The following is a 23,295-nucleotide window of genomic DNA, read 5'->3' on the forward strand; positions in this document are numbered from 1 at the left end:
TTATTTATTTTTATTTTTTTAACATTTATTTATTTTTGGGACAGAGAGAGACAGAGCATGAACGGGGGAGGGGCACAGAGAGAGGGAGACACAGAATCGGAAGCAGGCTCCAGGCTCTGAGCCATCAGCCCAGAGCCCGACACGGGGCTCGAACTCACAGACCGCAAGATCGTGACCTGAGCTGAAGTCGGATGCTTAACCGACTGAGCCACCCAGGCGCCCCATGGTTTTTTTAAAAATAGAGTACTTACCTTCTTTTGCTCTTCGTTTATCTGTGAATTTGAGTCAAAGAATGCGAATAATTTTCTCTTAGCAGTTTTACTCCAATAGCTTCAGAATAATTTTCTTCAACAATAAAAAATTTAAATATGAAGGTAGTTTGATACTGCATCATGCAATATCAGTGTCTGTTCCTCCTTCTTCAAAGTACTTTAGAAATAGCTTCTGGGAAGAAGAACTATTATTCTCTGTACATACAAAAAAAAAATTTACTAGAGAGAGAGTTGATAAAGGCCACTAAGGATATCCAATGTCAGAACTGTAATTTGAACTCAAAAGCTGTGCTTCAACTTAGGGTGTAGGGGGAGTGGGGCAGAAGATCCAGAATAACAAGAGATACTTACACAGAGAGTCATTTTCTTAAAATAATGTAGCAGTAACATATCACTGGCACAAAATCCTGGTGCTTCCCACTTAGCTCTTATATTTGTCAGTATAAGGAGTAGATCATCTCAAGCAATTGATGGAATAGAACAATAGAATGTCTAAGCAGGAAAGAATTGTAGAGAATGTAGTCCAATACCCTTATTTTACAAGTAGGAATATTTAATTTTTTTTTTTTACTGGTTGTATAAAACATTACAGAAATTTATAAAATGTTTTCCTTAAGGTAAAGTGATTTACATAGTACCCAGTAAGTGGTAGAGTCAGAGGGAGAACTCAGAGCCCATTGTGTTTGTTTTGATTGAGCATAATTAAACTCCCAAGTGTTCTAGGCATTATCTTAGTAGTTAAAAGCTTAGGCTCTGGAGTCAGCACATCAGGTTTACTACTTATTTGTGTGAGTGATTTTTGGCAACTTACTGTCCCCTCTAACCTTCTATTCCCCTTCTGTAAAATACTCATTTAAAAATTATTACTACCATCAACACCATCGACATTGTTACCTTAGAAATAACTTGTTATGTAATACTAGATTTTAATTTGAATAAATTTTTCATCTTGGAAAAATCACTCAAAACAGCTTTGGAAGCTTCATTTGTGCTATATACATAACTCTTTCCAATTAGTTATTAGAGGTATGAACTTCATTTTTCCCTCAGTGAATAAGTTTGTGTTAAGTAAGTTACTTTTTGAACTCAAAGTCCTTCAGAAAATTTGTAGATCTTGGGGTTTTGTTTGGTTTGTTTTGGGGTTTGGGTTGAGGTTTTTTTGATGTTTTATTGTAGATTTTTGTTTTTAATCATCCAAAGTACTGTTGCAAATGGCATAGGGAAACTGACATTTTTGTTTACTACTAATAGGCATAAATTGGTAGAACACTATAAAAGGGAATCAGAATCTTTGGCAGTATCAAAATACATAAAAACTGTAAATGTAAATACACATTGATCCAACAATTCTATTTTTTCCATATTCAAAATTAATATGGAATTAATGTAGAATCATTTGTAATTGATGTATGTAGTCATGATTTCTAATAGTAAAAGATAGAAACAGCTGAAATGTCCATCAGTAGGTTAGTAGTTAAACTAATTAGGATACAGCCACAAAATGGAATATTATGTAATAATTCAAAAAAAATGAAGAAACTCTTTATATACTGATATGGAAAGATCTGCATGGCATATGATTGAGGAAAACAAGTGTATATGGCACATATACTGTGGCTGTCATCTGTTAAACAAGATTGAATATTAATATTTGCTAATGGGTGTATAAAACTCTGTGGAAGGGTACACAAGAAACCAATAACAGTGTTTGTACGTCAGGGGTGGAGCCAGGTAGCTATGAGACAGGAGATGTACGCTTTTTTAAACATAGTGATTTTTTTTTTTTTACTATGTTCATATATTACCTATTAAATTAAAACAAATGCTTGGCTTGACTTGCTTTAGACATGAGAGTTTCTTACTGAGATAACTAATGGTATTTTTCCTAATCAGTCTTACAACCCTGAGCATGTATTACAAAGCCCTGACTATGGCCTGAAAGACTCCCTAAGATCTGACCTCTGACTGTCTCTCCTATCTAATTTCCTGACATTCCTCCCCTTGTTCACTATGCTACAGGCACACTGACCTTTTTGTTCCTTGAATGAGCCAAACTGTTCCTTCACTTCAGGCCTTTGTACTTACTGTTCCTTTTGCCTGGAATACTTCCCCTCAGATATTTGTATGGTTCATTTCCTTATGTCATGCAGGTCCCCAGCTCAGTGAGACTTCTCTTGGCCATCTTATTTAAAATAGCACCCCCAAGAGGTGCCTGGGTGGCTCAGTCAGTTAAGCGTCCAACTTTGGGTCAGGTCATGACCTCACAGTTCGTGAGTTCAAGCCCTGCGTCGGGCCCTGTGCTGACAGCCCAGAGCCTGGAGCCTGCTTCCAATTCTGTGTCTCCCTCTCTCTGCCCCTTCCCTGCTCACACTCTGTGTGTGTGTGTCTCTCTCTCAAAAATAGATAACATTAAAAAAAAATTGTTTAATAAAATAAAATAGCATCCCCAAACATCCTTTGTCTTCTCACCTTGCTTTATTTTTCTTCACAGCTCCAATAGCACCCTGACATGATATTCTTTATGTTTATCTTTCTTCCCACCCACCATCCCCATCACACACCACACATCACACCACACACATACACATCACACCCCACACACACACACACACACACACACACACGAATATCTGCTCCATAAAGGCTTTGTTTTTATTTACTATTTCTCCAGTGCCTAGAATAATGCCTAGCACATAGTAGGTGCTCAATAAATGTATATTGTATGAATGAATGATGACTTTATGGAAAGACTTTTGCTCTTTCAACCTCAATATTTCATACCTTTTAGGGCATTGGCATAGCATGAATTCAGAGAAAATCTTTACTTGCTTAAGTGACTAGTTCCTCTGTGTACACTACAAGTAGATCAGGAATAGGATTATTGAATGGCTGTTTCTCTTCGTACTGATCAGACTCTTGTACGATTAGATCAGCCTTAATTTCTGATTACTCAGTGATGATTTATTTTTAATCATTCTTGATTACTCAGTAACCACTTGGTACTCATTTGTGACCTCAAAGATTATATGGGAATAGGCCTTTTGTGGTTTTCAGATGGACTAATCAACAACGTACCATTGCATTGACTTTTCTCTGCTTTTATCCTGTTCCTTTCCAGCATTTCTTATACTGAAGCAGTAGAGATCTTAAAGCAGGCATCTCAGAACTTCACCTTCACCCCAGAGGTAGTATTTTTATTTACATTTATATTAATACTTATATGTATCTTCCCCTGCTCTTGTCTTTATCGTCTGTCATTAACAATGCTGGACGTGTGGCTCGGTCGGTAGAGCATTCAACCCTTAATCTCAGGGTCGTGAGTTCAAACCCCATGTTGGGAGTAGAGCTTACTTTAAAAAAAAAAAAAAGAGAAGAATCCTTTAAAATAATCTTATTTCTCTTATTAGCAGTGTTTAGTATTTGCTCATCTTTAGATTGGCTTTTTTTTTTGATGTTTGCTTAACCTTGTGGAAAGAGTTAGAATAAATAATAATTTTGAAGAAGAATCCTATCCTTTGTAATAGTCGTGACTAAAGGGTTATAAAGAAGTTTCCCAAGTTTAGGAAGGTGAAAATCCTTTAAGAGAATGGTAACATATTCAGAGAGGTCACATGACTTATCAGTGGGCATGCACATAATGTTAGAGGCGAGTCTCCTTGTTCCTATGTCAGAGCTTCTTCTCTATAATTAAGGTATTGGCAGACAGTAGGAGTAATATAATGTTAAGAATTTCTATAATGACTCTATCTTCAAACTATTCCATGTACTGTTCCTATCCCCAGTCCAATCAGATCCTCTTATGAGTTACAATGGTTATGCTTGTTATATTTATAATCAGTTAATTTGTATAATTTTTTATTTAATATTTGTCTCCCACCCTGGAAGCTTCATGAAGTCGGGGATTCTGTTTTTCTCACCACTATGTTCAGTATCTAGCTAGCATGGTACCCGGGATTTAATAGGCACATTAGTATTTGTTGAATGAATAGATAAACAGTGTTATTAAATATTCATCAGAACATCTGATATATGAATTGACTCTTTTATTAAAAAAAAATTCACTGAGAGAAGCCATCTAGCCAGAGATAGACTGAATATTAGGAATATTATCTTTCATCATTTAATTTCCTGTGACTTAGGAACAGTAACCATAGAAGAAGCTGTAGGCGATATTAATAAAAGCCATGATTTTGAAGTCCGTCTTTACACACTGTGGGAAGTGTACTTTATTTTCTTGCAGATGCGATTCATCTGCTAAATGCCGCTCCCCAAGATGGGGGACAGAAAGCATAGTGTTTATCTACTGGTTTCAGTTTTCATCTCTCCAGGCCTTCGGATGTTCTCATAACACACCTCTCTGTTTCACTTATCTGTGTAACCTCAGCAGACAGCTCCACACATCACTGATACACAGAGGAAGCCCTTGGAACTGATACAGGTTATTTTCGGGTACTGCATTGTGTATTGCAGCTTTGTCTTCTCCTTTGATAACTTCTTTTTTCTCACTACAGTGGGGTGTTGATCTACATACTGAACATGAAAAGTACCTGGTGAAGCACTGTGGCAACATACCAGTCTTCGTCATTAATTATCCATTAGCACTCAAGCCTTTCTACATGAGGGATAATGAAGATGGCCCTCAGCACACAGTAAGAAAGATCACTAAGTAAATCAGGGTTGGTCATCTCAGAGTCTGGGCTTTTCCCTTGATTTAATTTCATTTATCTCTTGGCATATTTTACAAAATTATATCCATCACTTGACATGTCTTAAAGTAATAACATTTCTCAAAGCACCTCTAAAAAAAAGCGTTCCTACAGAAGATCTCAGTGTTCTATAAACATATTTCCTCCTCTCTGTCGCGTTATGTCCTTCTTAGTTTAGCAGATGCAAATGTAAATGTGTTTTTTTGTTTTCTTTTGTTTTTGTAAGTAATTGAGAGGAAGTGGCCCAGAGCAGTGTTGAACAGTGGCAGGTCTACTGTCACGTAAAATAGCGATAAGGAGACTGAGGGGCGGAGGGATGCGGGTAAGAAAGGAAAGCAGTGGTATGATGAGGCGGAGGAAGAGCTTCCTTGGCAGAGCAGGAGGCTCAGAGTGCTTTGGTTTGGCTGTCATACAGAAATGATGAGGCTGAATCTGGAGGGATCCGAGAGGGCCGGGCAGATACTCCTGTCACTCCTCTTCTGACTGTCTCTTCTCTGTCTTTTCTCTGTCTCTTTCTCTGCTTTTGCCTCTCCTGTGCTCTGTCCTTTTTTCACCCTTAACTTTCATTGCTTTTTTATTCTTCTGGTTTACTTTTTCCTTTTTTTCTTTTTTTTCTTTTTTTTTTTTTTTGTGTCTTTATCCCACTCTAACAAAATTAGCCGTAATATAAAATAAGAATATATTTTAATCTTTAAATACTTACTGAATAGTTAAATACTGAATATCATTAATGGTAAAAGTCTGTGAGACAAATAAATTATGTTTACCTCACAAAAGGTCTAAGACCTAAACTTTGCTATCTGGGGCTTTTCACTTGTCTCTAGATAAATACCAATAGAAAAATTAGATCAGGGCCCACCAGTAAATAAAATGCCTTCATCTTAGGAATACAAGGTTCTCTATTTGAATGTATTACCTGCTTTCTCTATATATTATAGTATTAGTAAAATAGCATTAGCCATCGATTAATAGATTCCTATCAGGCGACACTACATCTCATCTCTAACTTGCCAAGAAACTTATTTCTCCCATTTTACAGATGAGAAGCTGGGGTTCAGGGACATCAATTGCACTTCCCATGCCTGCATAGGCAGCGAATGACAGAGTTGGTGATCAGATCTGACTCCCTCTGGCTCTGAAGTCTGTGTTCTTTCCTACTCTGTCATACTACCTCAAAGCCATAAATATAAAATTACATTGATTTTACGCATCCCACCTTTTCACACAACGTTATCCAAAACCAGTGAGCACACAGTTGATTTATGATTCTTATTTTCTCTTCTCCCTACCAACCTTCTGGTATAATTGATTATGCGAGAGGAATTGGCCCACAGATCAGCAGCAAAAAATAGGAGAGACTAGGACATAGATTACCCAGTCCTAAAAAATTCAGTATTGAGCCTACGTCACAAAACAGAACTGCGTCCATATGTGTTGGCTTTTTTTTTTTTTTTTTTTTTTTAATTTTTTTTTTTTCCAACGTTTTTTATTTATTTTTGGGACAGAGAGAGACAGAGCATGAACGGGGGAGGGGCAGAGAGAGAGGGAGACACAGAGTCGGAAACAGGCTCCAGGCTCCGAGCCATCAGCCCAGAGCCTGACGCGGGGCTCGAACTCACGGACCGCGAGATCGTGACCTGGCTGAAGTCGGACGCTTAACCGACTGCGCCACCCAGGCGCCCCATGTGTTGGCTTTTTTATCACTCTATCCCATCCTGCTTCCACCTCGCCGCTCCCCCCACCCCCATACACACGCCATGTAGTGTTTGCATGTCACTTCCTGACATTCAGCACTTCTCAGACATTCAGTTGTGCACTTCTTAAATACTCCTCTCTATTATAATAATAATGTGGCATGGTGACAGCTGGTGACTACACTTGTTGTGGTGGGCATTGAGTAATGCATTTCATTGTTGAGTCACTGTTGTCCACCTGAAACTTATACATTGTATGTCAACTATACTTCAATGATTTAAAAATCAATTCAAAGTTTTTTAATTAATAACTTTGCCACTTTATAGACTATCCTGGGTTACCCAGTCACCTTGAGCCTTCCTCTTCTGAATTTCTGTAGCATGTAAAGAATTAGTAAAACTGGTAACATTGTGTCTATTTTTTGTACTCTCTGTATTGGTTTTCCTTTCTCAAATGAAACTCTTCTCAGGATGGGAATAAGTTTCTTATAGCCACCGTGGCTTCTACTACTCATTCTTCATTCCCTCTACTGTGACTTCCACACCTGTCGTACCACTGAAGCAGCTCTTTCTAGGGTCAGTAATAACTGTCATGTTATTAAATCCACAGACTTTAAAAGTCTTAATTTTTACTTTACCTCTCGGCATTACTCAGCACTAATGGCTTTCTTATTTTGAAATTTTTCTCCTCCCTTGGCTCCTGTGACATTGCATTCTCCCAGTTTTCCTCTGTTCTCAGTGGTTTATTCTTTCTCAGTCTCTTCTATAGGTTTGTCCTCTTCCATCGATCCAGTGGATGATGGGATTCCTCAGGGCTCCATCATAGATCTTTTTTCTCCTCGGGTGATTTCATCTGTACTCACAGCTTAATATTTATTTTCAGACAACTCAGACAGTCCTGTCTCTAATCCATACTTCTGCTCTGAGCTCTTACTGCCATTTATATATCTCAGAGGCATCTCAGCAAATCTAAAACTTACCCACGATTTCTACCCTTCTCCCCTCCTCCCACCAAATTTGACTTTCTTTCAATGTTCCCTGCCATCTAAGCAAGCCATGTACCAGCCTCGTCTTTGAAATCTTCCTCACTTCCCATATTCAAGCTGTTATGAAGTTGTCATTTTTATACTTTTAAATAAATCTCAAATCCATCCGCTTCTCCTCATTTCCACTTTTACCTTTTTAGATTAAGGTACCATCATCTCTTGCCTGGTTTATTTCAGAAGCTTCCTGACTGGTCCTCCTGTGTCCGCTTTTTCCTCCTCTGAGTCATTTCTCCCCACTTCAGTGTAGGCTTTTAGAAAATGTGAATCTGGTCATGTTATCTCCCCTCTTAAAACCATTCAGTGGCCTCCCGTTGCTTTTTGTACCAAAGTCAGAATCCTTTCTTTGGCCCCTAGGCCCCAGTATCATCTGGCTGCTCCTGTCTCTCTTGCCTGATGTACTATGCTGCTCCCCTTTGCTATTTCTGCTACATTCACATCACCCTTCCATGTCTTCAGACATGTACTGCTTTCTCTCATCATGGTATCTTTGCACAGTGTTCCCTCAATCTAGAACAATTTTCTTTACCTAAGTAATTTTGCTGTTTCTCCAAATCTCTATTCAGTCATCATTTCCCCAGAGAAACCTTCCATGACCTTCCAGACTGAGTCAGAGACCACTGTTAGACACTACAATGGTACCAGATTAAATTTCAGACCCAGAGCTACTAACTCTTCTTTTTTCTTTTTAATTTTTTTTTACATTTATTTTTGAGAGAGAGAGAGAGAGTGAGCACACAAGCAAGGGAGGGGCAGAGAGAGAAGGAGACACAGAATCTGAAGCAGGCTCCAGGCTCCGAGCTGTCTGCACAGAGCTGGATGCGGGGCTCAAACTCACAAACCATGAGATTATGACCTGAGCCGAAGTCGGACACTCAACCGACTGAGCCACCCAGGCGCCCCAGAGCTACTAACTCTTAATTCATCATAATCCTTAACACAGTTGTAATTTTACATTTGTTTTTATGACTGTTTAATTAACGACTCTTCTCTATGCCACAGGACTCATGGACCTCCTTTTCACTCTTCGTTGTATCCGTAGGACCTAGCATAATGCCTGGAGCGTCACAGGCACTTGATACCTATTTGGTGATAGATTGGGTATTGGACAGATGGATGAATTGACCCCAACACAGTTGTAGACACACAGTGGAGAAGTAGTGAGTGAGTGACTTCATTTGCTGAGGAAACTTCTGGGAAGCCAAAGAACAGCTTTTCTCTAAACCTCTAGAGTGACGGTGACATATTGTATAAAAGAAAGTCCATTGGCTTTAGAATCACTCTTAGGTTCAAGTCCCAGGTCTGTGTGTTATAGGCCATGTGATCTTAAATAAACCACCTAATTTCTTTGAATCTTAGTTTCCCCATCCATAAAAAATAAGATGATAATCTTATTCCAGCCTTGTGAAGATTAAATTAGATAATCTAAGAAAAATATCTAGCACAGTGTTTGGGGTGGCAGGTAGTCAGTAAGTGCAAAGCTCCCTTTCCTTCTAAATTTTGATACAATCTTTATTATGATAAAGCACAGTAATGTTAAAATAATGTGTTTTGCAACATCAAACATGCTCTCACACAAGTTTCTTTAAAAAGCCATTCTCTGATAGACTGCAGTCGCAAACATTTCTTCCCTTATGACAAGTCTCTCTAATAATGTGGTCTCACAGTGTGAAAACTGAAAGTATTATAATGGTATTTTAGTGTCCTCATATAATTTAGACAGTACTGTAATATATAGCTTCTCAGAGCTAAATTATTAAAGCATAATGTAGTTAAACTATATATATATATTAGACATAGATTATAACATTGATTTATTAACATCCTAGATTTCAACCCACTTGTGTAGGGTACCTGCTTTCATCCCGACTTTATTTTTTTCAATGGTGAATGAACAGGCTTTGGGCCAAATAACTAAGTTCTGTGTTTCTTTTAGTTGGGCTATAATAACAGGTTGTGGGCAGGGTTGCAAGAGTTTCTGCAATGGGTACAATGCAATGTAAAAAATTCAGACAGACATGTTTCATAGGTGCCGTCCCTGGGGAATCAAAAGAGAAGGGTAGAGAAACATTTAACCTGCATCTGTAACATTTGACCAGAGGTCATAAATAGTACAATTGTGTATTTTTCCGGCTGTTGTTCCTTTTTCTTTCTTTTCACCCCTTCCCCACCCCCTCCAAAAAACGAAAAATGAAGATAGGCACTATTATTATAATGAAAAGTACACTGGACTAAGGAGTTAATAGTGCCGGGCTTGAAATCCAGCTATCTTACTAGTTAGCTATATGACCTCAGTCAAGTCTGTCCAGTCTCTGAGCCTCACTTTCTCCCTCTGTAAAATCAGAGAATTGGATTAGATGACTCCACTGTACTAAACAGCTTTAAGATTATCTGTTTTCAAGTAGCATAAGTTTTTCCCCACTTGGATATATAAGAATAACTTGTAAATTAGTAAATATATTTGCTAATTTGAAGGACACAGATCATGGGCCTAAATAAAATGAATCAAACAGGCAAAGTGCTATATTTCCCTGGGTCTGGGTCCCTAAGTAAGTCCTCCAAAGACCAGTGCCAAGTATTCAGTTAGGGAAATGGCTTTGCAGAGAAGAGGATCTTTTCATTCCAGCCATTGTGATCAGGAGAAGGTAACTGCCCAGCAGTCCCTGGTGAGATGCCAAGATCACCAGGTAATGTTCTAATTTTTTAAATTGTATCAGTATTACTTAGCAAATCATAAAAACTTAAGCATTAGTGGGCATTCAGTAAAGTACATACTGTGAAGTTGACTTGGAAGGAATAATAGTCAACCAAAGGATATCTAATGAATTCCCCTGGCTGTTGCTAATTAACCAACCTCCATCAAACCAACAAAAATATCAATGAAGGGAATGGCTAATTTTTCTCATATCTAGGACTAATGACTATCCACGGCATTTATGTCAAAGTTGAAAGTATGCATTTTATTCCATCTAAAATGCTCCCAGACCAGCTAGCCATTTACTAGGCAAAGTCCATTTTTGGCCATTGCTACCTGCAGCCCATTTGAATCTTTACACCATCTCATCTGGAAGGCTCTCTTTCCTACCTGTGCCTCTTTGTTTTTAGGGCACAATACTGTCTGTCAGCAGTGAGAACAAAAGTTCATAGAGGCTGAAACCACAAACAGGTTTCCTGTGGTTTGTGGAACATTCTTCTTCTCTTGATAATAATACGTAATGTTCCTCCATTGTTGGTAGCAGCCTATGAGAAACTGAATAGGGAGGTGTTCAATTTGTGTTTTTCATTAATAGTTAAAAATACTGAGGTAGGAAGAAAGGTAGCAGAGGAAGGGATATTAAACTACCCCCCCCCGAAATTAGCATAGAAAAGGTAATGTATTAAAGGCCTTATTCCTGTCTAGCCTGTTTGTTTTTTAATTCAAGGTCTGCATTTTATTTTCAGTATATTGATTGAAATCAAAGAGTAAGAGTCAAAGGGAGTATCATAAATAGAGACCAGGGCTTGTGGAGCTTGAACACCAGCACAAACTATTTCTAGACAGTGTGCCGCCGCAGCTGTGGGACTTAAACCAAATAAAAACTCACGTACAGTGGAGGAGGATGTGTCCAGCAGCATTCTGGCCTAGAAGATGTGTCCAAAGTGGAATAAGTTTTGTTTTGGACTAAGGAAGTTAGCGAAGAATGTAGTACAATTATTTGTAGCCTTCATTGTTACTTACCATGTAGGAGAGTGAAAGTTCAGCAGAACTAAAATCTTTCCACTTCTTTCAAGTCTGCCGAAGGTGCATAGGAACAGAAGTGCTCACATTTGGTCAAATTGGTGAATTAAGAGGACTTTCTACTTTGTAGCCTAATTTTCACTTTCCCTAATGAAGGGCAGGATTGCTTGGCCCTAGCTCTGTAAGCGAGCCTCAGTCTCCCATAAACCACAGACATGCCAGCCCATAAGGGCAAATTGTAATCACCAGCTAATGTTCTAGGCAACTTGCTTGTTTCCAGCCTGTTTGCACTCTAACCCCCTACCACTCTTCACTTGGCAAACACACAGCCAAGTTTTTCTCATTAGTTCTTAAGGAATTTGTGTGATTCCCTCCATGTTTTACAATTTGTGCACCTTTATGTCATGATTTATATTATATCTGTATGTTCCCTTTACCTCCACTAGATCCCTGGAAAGACCCTAGTTTCTATAGTAATTAGCTCAGTAGTTACCAGGGGGAGATACAAGATAGAAGAATCCTTCCGGGAACCTCAACCCTAACTAAAAGGTATGGAAATTTGAAGGGGTTGTGTTAGTAATCTTTAGGGAATGCAGTATTTTTTATATCATATCAGAAGAAAGTGCAGCTGTGTGTATACCAAATGTAAATGTCTTTGTTTATAGTTGAGGAATACTTTGCTCTATTATATCTTCTCAGAAAGTGTGTAGAATCTCTTAGAGAGATGGGAGGATATCATGATAAAAGGAAAGCAGGAAGTATAATAATCTGACAGGGTCAAAAGGAAACTAAGCATATAGAAGAAGAGAAGGGAAGAAGGTTATATGGAGGAAGAAGAGAAAACAAGGCCTTTGTGGACCTTTCTTTACAAAGAGATGAATCTGTCCTTGATAAAAAAGAAACGGTACCCTCTGGTCTTGGAACATCCACAAGGCATTGTGAAGGAATGCCTTACTCAAAAGGTACATCTGTCTTAAGAGGAGAAGCAGCTTTACTCTTTGTCAAGAAAACATAACGTGAAATTCATCCACCTGGAGGTGTGAATTTTCAGACCATCCAAAGAATGGACATAGATGATGTATGTATTCCCTTCATGTCACAAAATTAGGAGTGATATGGGACTTGATCCAGAGGTCTTCTAAAATTTTTATTCAATTAAAATAGGCTATTTTGTTAAGTTCTTTCCTATTCTGGTAAGTTCTTTCCTTTTGCTTGATACGTTCCTCTCCCAGAGTAGAGTGGAAGAAAATAGGAGAACTGCTATTCTGACCTTAATTATAGCTAACAATGAGGATTTGGTTGGGAGAGTGGAAGTGGAAGGTGAGGGAGAGGGGAGGAAACAAGGTAAACTTTTCTAATGTACATAAGTAGTTGCCACTTCTCCCGAGATTGTACTTCCCTGCTCCATCAGCATGAGTTATGTGACTTGTATTGGCCAAAGAATAGTGAGCAAACGTGATCTACATGCATTACTCCTCAACAAATGCTTTCATACATAGTTGTCTGTGCTTTTTTTTCCATCTGCCCAGTCAGCAATACCTCATAAAGAGGACTTTTTTTTTTTTTTTTTTTTAAATCAGCTTCAAGCCAGGATGGACATGTAGCATAAGTTTTAAAAAACCAATTCACTGTTGTAAAGCATTGGTTCTCAGTCAGGTGTTATTCTGTTTCGTCTCCCTACCCCCAACCCCCTACTCCCATGCAGGAGACATTTAGCAATGTCTGGCAACATTTCTGGTTGTCAGAACTAGGGCAGTGCAACTGGCATCTGGTAGAGAGAGGGCAGGTATGCTGTAAATATACCACAACTCACAGGACAGACCCTCACAACAAAATTATCTGGACAAAAATATCACTAATGCTGAGACTGAGAAGCCCTGTTGTACACTTCTGGGATTGTTTATTACTAGGTTATTAGCATAATCTAACCTGTCCTGACTAATACAGCAACTACCACATTAATTTTATAATAGCTAATGTGGAAATAACTGGGCTTAACCAGTTGGATGCCTTCTTTATTAGGAAGACAGGCTTAAAGAAATCCAGGGGGGGAAATGTAGATATTGTACTATGGCATAAGATTTTGAAGGTGGTTCAAAAGATTCAGAAGCTACCACTTCTACAACTATTACTGTGCAGTTGCAAATATTCTAGATTAGCAAAAATTAAACAGAAAGGTCTAAAACCAGTATGGTTTCTCCAGTGAACTCAAATATTAAAGGAGGTTTTTAATCAAAGATAAATATGCGTCTTTCATGGTCCTCTAAAAATAATATATATTTTTTAAATTTTTTAATGTTTATTTATTCTTGAGAGAAAGAGAGACAGAACATGAGTGGGGGGAGGGGTAGAGAGAGAGGGAGACACAGAATCAGCAGCAGGCTCCAGGCTCCGAGCTGTCGTCAGCACAGAACCCGACGTAGTGCTGGAACTCACAAACTGAGATATCATGACCTGAGTTGAAGTCGGACGCTCAACTGACTGAGCCACCCAGATATCCTCTGAAAATAATATTGAAAAAAACTAAGGTTCAAAATTAACATAATTGAGACCCACAGAAAGTGCTAAGATTTACAAAGTTTTTCTTTTTTTTTTTTACTTGTTTTAGTTGCATTAGCAGTAAGACCAAGCAGGAAATGAGTTTCTTGTTTGATTCTTATGAATGGATAGAGAAAGCAGAACAACTCCTTCCCTCATCATTGGCCACCAGCCCCAGCTGGACTATTATTTCTTGTTCTTCCATGATAGCTGATTCTCCGGCATCTTTTTTTTTTTTTTTTTTTTTTTTTTTTTTTTTTTTTTTGAGGCAGTGGACCTTTATAGCTCTGGCTTTTAAAGCTTTGCCTATACCAAAAGTACCAGAAGAAGTTACTGCTTACCTTTGTGGCTTGGAATTGCCTCAACTTCAAAACCTTGCAGAGATACCTGGGTGGTTCAATTAGTTGAGCTTCTGAGTTTTGGTTTTGGCTCAGGTCATGATCTCATCGGGAGATCAGCCCCCACATTGGACTCCATGCTGCCAGCACAGAGCCTGCTTGGGATTCTCTCTTTCCCTCTCTGCCCCTCCCCCACTCACGTGCACACATGCACACACTCATGCTCTCAAAATAAATAAATAAACTTAAAAAATAAAATCCTTGGAAATGATAGATTTTAGATATACCTGTCCCTTGTTAGTAGTCAGAACTACCCAAAGATGGAATGCTATATTTCAAGGGTAGTGGTTTTCAGTCTTTAAATATTTTAAAGCAAAGACCAGAGAACCACTTGGTTGTCTATTCTTTTCTAATCTTGATTGCTTATAAGTCTAAATTTAAAACAATGTACTAAAGTTAACAGATTTGGGGGAGGCACCTGGATGGCCTAGTTGGTTAAGCATCCGACTCAGTTTCGGCCCAGGTCATGATCTCATGGTTTGTGGGTTCGAGCCTCATGTCAGGCTCCATGCTGACAGCACAGAGCCTGCTTGAGATTCCCTCTCTGTAGCCCTCTATCACTGCCCCTCCCCTGCTCTTACTCTCTCTGCCCCTCCCCTGCTCTTTCTCTTTCTCTCAAATAAATAAACCTAAAAAATAAAGTTAAATTTTTGAACACATGTCTCAACTTATAGGATATTTTAGCCATGTCCAAAGGCAAGATACTAAGAAATAAAGATGCCAGTCCTTCAGTGGCCGTAAAAACTCCCTTGAAACTTCCCCTTTCTCTGCGAATAGGAAGGGCAACTGCAGGGTTCTGATTGGAGTCCAACTCTATTAACTATATAGCCCATGACAATTTACTCTAAGGCTGTCTTGTCCACCTGTCCAAAACTGTGTTTCATTACCTGTCATCGCGTCTGAGTCACCAAATGCACATTCTGAATTACCTGCTTGGTCATTGTACTCCCCCCAAGTTCACAGAAGAATTACTAAAATGTGGTCAATAAGCAGTGGTAGTGTGACAAAATCTGTTTGTCTTCCCACCAGCTTATTGAGTGGTAAGAAATTTAGTAAAAGTAGAAGCCATTAGTGAATTTCTGTTCTTTCTCATTCTAATTCAGCCAAGTGAAGAAAATTATACCTGATGTTTTTCTCCTTTAACGATAATAATGAGGATGAGACATACAGTATTTGGAGCACATTCTTGAATTATTACATTCTTTATTAATCTCAATTATTTATAAAGGATATCTCAGTCAAAAGTTCTGAAATCAGGGGCACATGGGTTGGTCAGTCAGTTAAGCATCCAATTCTTGATCTCAGCTCAGGTCTTGATCTCAGAGTCATGGGCTCCATGCTGGGTGTGAAGCCTACTTAGAAGAAAAAATAAAGTTCTGAAATCAGAACAGGGTGATGGCTTAATAATACAATGAGGTAGAATTTAAGAAAAGAGTTTATACTATAATATGGCATTTAAAGATTACAATGTGAGGGGCGCCTGGCTGGCTAAGTTGTTAGAGCATGTGACTCTTGACCTTGGGGTTGTGAGTTCAAGCCCCAGTTGAGTGTAGAGTTTACTTTAAAAATAATAATAATAATAATTGAAGATTAAAATATGCTTTATGTGGGGCACCTGGGTGGCTCATTTGGTTAAGTATCTGACTTCGGCTCAGGTCATGATTTCTTGGTTTGTGGGTTTGAGCCCCGCGTTGGGCTCTGTGCTAACAGCTCAGAGCCTGGAGCCTGCTTCAGATTCTGTGTCTTCCTCTCTCTGCCCCTCCCCTGCTTGCACTCTGTCTGTCTGTCTGTCTCTCTCTCTCTCTCTCTCACAAAAATAAATAAAAAATTAAAAAAAATTTTTTTTTAATTAAATAAATAAATAAAATGTGTTTTATGAGTTCCTAATCTTTCATTTGTTGCATGCTTTTTTAGTTTTGTGCCTTTAGATTCTTGGTGTTAATAATGCTTACCTGCCCCACAAAAAAGAATTACCAGATCACAAAATAATATAGATAGCAAATAAACATTCTCAAAAATTAAGTATTACTAGTAAATAAAGAAATACAAATTAAAATATGAAGCTACCATTTTCCCCTATTAAAAGTTTTCTGTTATTTTCTTAACACAAAAGTGTAATACAAACTCATTGTAGAAAATAAAATACCAGACAGAGAAAAGAAGAAATCACAGTGGCAGCATAATTAACATCTCATTATTTTAGATGCCAATCTTTTTTTCTTTCTGTGTCTAAGATTTATCTAACTGTCATCTCCTATTGACATATGCTTGAACAAAATTTTGTTATTGTAAGTAATATCACAACAAATACTCTATGCAGTAATCTTTTCTGTTTTTTTTCTTTTTTTCCTGTTTATCGTTTTTTGCTTTTTGTTGTTTGGTTTTTTTTGCATCTCTGATTATTTTGTTAGGACTAGTTCCTAGAACTGCCATTACCAGGTCACAGCATATGGATGTTTAAGGCTTTTGATTATCTTCTCCCAAGTTGCTGACCAGAAAGGTTTTGTCAGTCGTGGGAGAGTAGTGGCTCATGTATCTTCTAATCCATGCTGTTTATGTTGGTTTTTTGCCTTCACATTTTGATAACTCTAAAATGCTATCTCATTGTTTCAGTTTTTACTTCTTTGGTTAATCATTGGAACATTTTTGGGGCCCCTGGATGGCTCCATCAGTTAAGCGCCCACCTCTTGATTTCTGCTCCGGTCACGATCTCATGGTTCATGAGATCAAGCCCCACGCTGGGCTCTGCGCCAACAGCATAGAGCCTGCTTGGGATTCTGTCTCTCCCTGCCTCTCTATCTTTCCCTTCCCTGCTTGATCTCTCTCAAAATAAATAAACAAACGTTAAAAAAATAATAATCGGGGGCGCCTGGGTGGCTCAGTCAGTTAAGCGTCTGACTTCAGCTCAGGTCATGATCTCGCAGTTCGTGAGTTTAAGCCCCACGTGGGGCTCTGTGCTGACAGCTTGGAGCCTGGAGCCTGCTTCAGATTCTGTGTCTCCCTCTCTCTCTGCCCCTCCTCTGCTCACACTCTGTCTCTTTCTCTCTCTCTCTCTCAAGAAATAGACACTAAAAATAATAATCAGAACATATTTTACAAGTCCTACCAAAATACCACAAATTAAAGAAAAATCTTCATTGTCAAATTATTAAAGAGAAAACAAACAACACACACCAAAATATTCAACAACAAAAAAGCAGTTAAATAAAAACTGATAACTTCTTTTTTTTTTTTAAGTTTATTTTATTCATTTTGAGAGAGAATAGGGGAAGGGCAGAGAGAGGGAGAGACAGAATCCCAAGCAGGCTCCGCATTGTCAGCACAGAGCCCTACACAGGGCTTGATCTACCCCTCCCTGGCAAAGTGGGACTTTCCCTAGCCTGATTTTCAAAATAAAGAATACAACATCTAAAAACAAAAAATGCAATTTATTCTGCATGGTGATAGGTGATTTTTAATATCTCATAATTTTTAATACTTGCCACATTTTTTGTGACATTTTTTATAATTAATATACCACATTTGTGAAGAAAACACATTTAAATACATTGTATACATGGTGCAAGAAAGGAGAGGTAATTGTCCGCAATTTCTGTATCATTTATTCTAAAGATTATATTAAAAATTTGATTTTGAAACCATGTCAACAGATAACATAAATAATATTCTGGTAAGCAGTTAAATAGCCAGTCGCCAAAATGTTAAAAGTTCCACTTGCTTGAGAAGCTGACAATTGTTGGAATCCTCTGAATGTGTGAGATTGTTTATAGTTTTTTCCTTTTTAGGTTGCTGCTGTTGATCTTCTGGTTCCTGGAGTTGGAGAGCTCTTTGGAGGAAGCCTCAGAGAGGAACGGTACCATTTCTTAGAGCAGCGACTGGCCAGGTAATGATCAGACCTGAAAGAAACAAAGTTCAGAAATTGATGATGAGGCAGTCTTGGCAAAGTAACAGAGAAGAGTGAATGAGCCTCAGCGCCTGACTGACCTGGATCTCAGATTCTTTGTGGCCTTGAGCAAGTTGTTATGTGACTTCTCTGAGTTTCCCTGTCTTAAAGATTGGAACTGTTATGTGAAATAAGGCCATAGTGTTACTTGTCCACTAATTTGTATGTATCTCTCCCTATGGAAATCGCTTTAAAATTTTTTTTTTAATGTTCATTGATTTATTTTGGGAGAGAGAGCACGAGTGAGAGAGGGGCAGAGAGAGAGAGGGAGAGACAATCCTAAGCAGGCTCCACACTGTCAGCGCACAACCCGACACGGGGCTCCATCCCATGAATTATTTGATCATGTCCTGAGCTCAAATCAAGAGTCAGACGCTTAAGCACTGAGCCACCCAGGCACCCCAGAAATTGCTTTTTTAAAAGTTAATGATAGAAGCCAACCTTAAAGCTTGTCCTTCATTTTTTCTCTTCTCTGTGTACTTTTTTATTTACTCTAAATTATGATTGGGGACATAAACAAAGACTCCTATAGGGACATAAAGACAGACTCTGAACCAGAGAAAGGATAAAGCTGGAGAAAGAAAGATACTAAAAATATCCACTAAACTAACATTTAGAATAAGCAGTTTTCCCTTCCTTGGGTTTTCTGCTATGTAAGGGTCTTGATTAAGCTATTTGAATAACTTATTTTAACTTGCTGTTTGAGACCTAGAAATTAATCCATAAAATGCAGAAAATGTTTTGGAGATGAGAAGTAGAGAATTGTGTTTCTAATTGAACTACCACTCCTATGCATGCGTGGTTTGCCAACAAACCACAATGACTTCCTAAACTAACCAAGGTTATAAACTTCTGTTTTCCATGGTTTCCACTTTTGCTGTGCCAGACTTTTAAAAAAAAAAAAAGTTTTTCCCATGCTGAAGGCTTAATCCCACTCTCCTACTCTCCAGATAATACTGGGTTTCAGAGTAACCTGGAAAAGCCATAATACTTTGAAAATATCCTGTAAAATTAGCCATTTGTAAGTTCTTCTTTTCCTAGTGGAGAAATGCTTAAAAAGTTGATGTTTTTTCCAAGATCCCAACCTATAAATCTGTTAGGTAACTTGGTTTTGTAATCCCAATCATTTGAACTGCTCTATTTGGTCAGGGTCCAGAAGAAAGGGAATAAATATGTTCTGGGAGGCTTCTTTTTTGTTAGTTCGGCCCCTAATTCCTTACTACTATAATGTTAGAAAGTCCTGGGAAAATTGTGGAATTGAAGTAAAGGTCAAACTCCTTAGATGGAAAGAATTTTAAGATTCTCTGGGTTTTTTTTAAGCACAATAAAAATCACACATGGCAAGAAACCTCATCTGTTGAAAGATTAATTGGTCTGTTTTCTTTGCTTGCTTCCTTCCTTCAGGAAACCTTTCCTCATAACATTACATGTTTACCTAATATCTGATTATATCCAAATTTATCTTTCCTAATGAAATGGTTATATGTGTTTCCCTATCTTAGGGATATATCTGTGACTTCTGTTCATGTTTTCTGTATATCTGGTTTTTTCATAGTCTTTATCACTTCAGATGCACTGTGATCCCAAACATTTTTTTAAAAAGCTGAAATTAATTTTTTTTAAGATTTTATTTTTAAGTAATCTGTACACTCAACGTGAGTCTCAGACTTAACTACACCGATGTCAAGAGTCGCACACTCCACCAACCGAGCCAGCCAAGCTTTAAAGGGCTGAAATTAATTTTCATGAGTACTAAGAGCTTAAAACTTTATTAGCGTTTTTCAAATTGGCCAGAAAACAATTTTCAACCATATTCTGGAGGCAGAAACTATATTATTATTTCAATGTTACAGAATGAAAGTTGTGTCTTTGTGTTCCTTCTGTGTGCCTCCCAGCACCCATAATTATGGTGCTTTTCTTATGTCACAGGACAGTAAGCTCATCTGACATGGACCCCTTCTTTTGGGCTCTGGACTATACTTCCTGTAACATTTGTTGTCTCTGCCACTCACTTGATAACACCTTAGACTATTGGATACATTAGCTTTCTTACCATATTAAAGGTTCAGCTTCTCAACTATATTGCATGTTCTTTGAGAGCACAGGTTTTTGTGTATACTTCTTTATAAAGAGCACTTTGCATACTACCCAGAATAAATGTTTGGTGGTTAGTATCTTTATCTTCTTGCCATTCTCTGAAAGAATTTTGTTATTTTCCTCTTACAGATCAGGACTAACGGAAGCCTACCAATGGTAAGAATGTGACCCTTAATCATTCTTATTATAGCTGTTTGGTCTGATTGTTACACAAGTTTTACGTGTATTCCCAAGGCACTGTGAAACATTGTTAAGAAAAATGAATAGTTCAGTTCTCAGATTATTTATTGTCTTTGAATCCTGGAAAAATAGTAATGATAGTGGCTGCCGTTTATTTATTTATTACTTATTGGGTGCTGCTGGATAACTGTGTTAAAATTTTAATGTATATTTTCTTATGTAATTATCATAACACCCTGCGAGTTGGTTACTATTCTTATCTCCTTTTTATTACCCCTCCAGACCTAAGGTCTAGAGATATTAACTAACTTAACCATGAGCACACAGTTAGAAACATGGAGCTGGGGCTTTTTTCCTAACCATTATGCTTCAGTTTCTCTGTGTGTGAAATTAGAGTTTGAGCTAAGTGATCCCTAAAGTCTGCAGAAATCTGTGCTGCGTAGGAAAGAGCACTTGTCTGCATTCATACATTTACTTCTCCAGAATTGCTCTGGTTTTCTTTCTGCAAACCCTTTCTTCAAGTACTTTTGAATACATACAAATTATGTACTTATATTTTTATATAGTAGCTTTCCTCCAGGATCTTGGTGTAATAATACCAACAATATTATTAATTCTTCTGCTGTCCTCAGGAGAAGGAAGGGTCAAATTGTACACTTGCCTTTTGAAATACCTAGATTACAGAAGGGCAGAAGCCTAAAATGATGTGCAGGTCATGACCCTTAAATGCCTTATTATTTACCAATAGTGACTTTCTTATTTTTTATTTTTTCAATATATGAAGTTTATTGTCAAATTGGTTTCCATACAACACCCAATGCTCATCCCAAAAGGTGCCCTCCTCAATACCCATCACCCACCCTCCCCTCCCTCCCACCCCCCATCAACCCTCAGTTTGTTCTCGGTACCAATAGTGACTTTAGACATACTTAATCTCTCTGAGTCTTGGTTTTCTTGGCTCTGAAATGGGATGATAATATCAACTTAAGAGGATTATTGTGAGGACGAAATAAAATAATATAGGGTAAGTATCTACCTAGAATAGAACCTCAGTAAAAGCTAGTTTCCTTTCCCCTTTCCTTTGTTCTCAGTCTCGCTATGAGGTAGGTGAGCCCCCTGATTGAGCAAGCTTATGCGTTTTGCCTGTTTTTGTCTGTCTACAAGATAATCTTCATAGTATGCAAAAACTAGCTAAATACAAATTTTAATTGTTTGTCAAATAAGTGTAGGCCTTTCTGGTCTTACTCATTTCAGTACTATTCTTGTCCCAGCTAAAGTTTTCAAACTCTTAAGATCTCTAAATACAAATCTCTGTTATTCTACTCTGCTTCCTTTTATCTGGTAATCACAGTATTTTAAAGGTAGAAGGGATTTTAGAAATCTTCAAGTCTGCGATCTCTGCTCGTGTTCCACTACATTGTGAGTAACCACCCCAGGTGTCTAAAGATTTTACTCACTTCCTATTTCTCCGTGCCATATGCAAATAACATCTGTAACTAGTTCCACAAATTTTTGTGCCATCTCTTCTGTAACCTGGCTGCCGTAGAATCAGTTTAACAACAATCTAACAAATACATATTCCTTCGAAAACTTGTTTTTTAGAAGTGGATTTTTCTATATATCAAAGCAAGGGCAAGAAAAATGCTACAGACTAAATCCATCTGCTGAATTCAGTTTCCAGCCATTTATGCCAGTGTTTTGACATCGATGTATGAGAAATTTAGAGCCAGCTGAAACTATTGCTGGACTTTTAGCAGCCAGCCCAGATCCTGCAGGTGTTTGTGGCAGGTGGCTTGATAGGCCTTTCATCTCATTTTCTCAGTATATCAAAGTATGCCCTGCCCCCATGCCTTGGAAACTTGAAGTTAATTCAGCTACCAAACATTTCATTTACTCAAGATTGTGCTTGTTTCCATTATTCCTGATAGTTCTTACTGGTCTGAAGTTTTATACTAGATACTCCTGTTCATCGCTTCTCGGCCTTTTGGCTAAGATCAAGTGTAGATACTCCTGTTCATTGATCCCTCACTTGGTGGTAACTCACCCAGTTGCAATTCCTCTTTTAGAAAGATCCATATTCAATCTTAATTGCCTAAAATACCAATACATGTGGTCATTATTACTGATAGTGGGTAAATTAGGTAATCGTCTTTATTCTTGAGGATCCAAATGACTACCGGCTATGGCACTTAAGTTTTATTCTGGAAGTGATTTTACAAATCATTCAAGAAGCTATAAAGAAATCCCCCACCAAATGACATAATAAAAATACCTATAAAGTCTTCCTCCTCCTTCCTTTCCTAAAATAAATTTATGACAAGCCGGTGTATTGAAATCTGAGTTTGAATCTTGGCCGTACCATTTTCTAGCCACATGATTTTAAATGGGAATAGAATTAGTATAGATAGGTTTTGCAGGCTATCTAGCCTTCCAGAAAAATGGATTTGGACATACTATACTAGGTTTGAAGCACAGGACTGGAAATTTCACTCTAGCGTTCAAGAGTATATTTTTGTGCCTTCAGACAACAAATCTTCATGGAGGAAGCATCTTCTCCAGAGCAGACGTAGAGATAAAATGATTGAATAAGGCACAGTTCCTGTTCTTAATAGAGCTTACAATCTAATACAGAGGGTATCATTTTATAACTTATCAGGCAAAACTCTTCACTCTTCTCTCTGTATTGAACAACATGATTTTAGTAGG

The 23,295-nt window shown here is 38.0% G+C and overlaps 1 protein-coding gene across 6 annotated transcripts in view; it reads left to right on the forward strand.

Moving 5' to 3' along the window:
* The window catches only part of NARS2 (asparaginyl-tRNA synthetase 2, mitochondrial), a 130,144-nt gene that overhangs the window by 97,228 nt on the left and 9,621 nt on the right, over window positions 1–23,295 (forward strand). For 4 of the 6 annotated variants that reach the window (XM_042904309.1, XM_042904313.1, XM_042904310.1 and 1 more), the window contains 4 exons: window positions 3,391–3,457; window positions 4,784–4,921; window positions 18,155–18,252; window positions 20,539–20,565. In XM_042904309.1, coding sequence (XP_042760243.1) covers window positions 3,391–3,457; window positions 4,784–4,921; window positions 18,155–18,252; window positions 20,539–20,565 — 330 coding nt within the window. Of the gene's footprint in view, window positions 1–3,390; window positions 3,458–4,783; window positions 4,922–8,717; window positions 9,258–11,879; window positions 11,983–18,154; window positions 18,253–20,538; window positions 20,566–23,295 lie in introns of those variants that run through there. The other 2 variants (XM_042904312.1, XM_042904311.1) reach the window with 2 other exon arrangements.

Source organism: Panthera leo, chromosome D1 (genome assembly GCF_018350215.1).
Source record: "Panthera leo isolate Ple1 chromosome D1, P.leo_Ple1_pat1.1, whole genome shotgun sequence".
Classification (NCBI taxonomy): Eukaryota; Metazoa; Chordata; class Mammalia; order Carnivora; family Felidae; genus Panthera; species Panthera leo.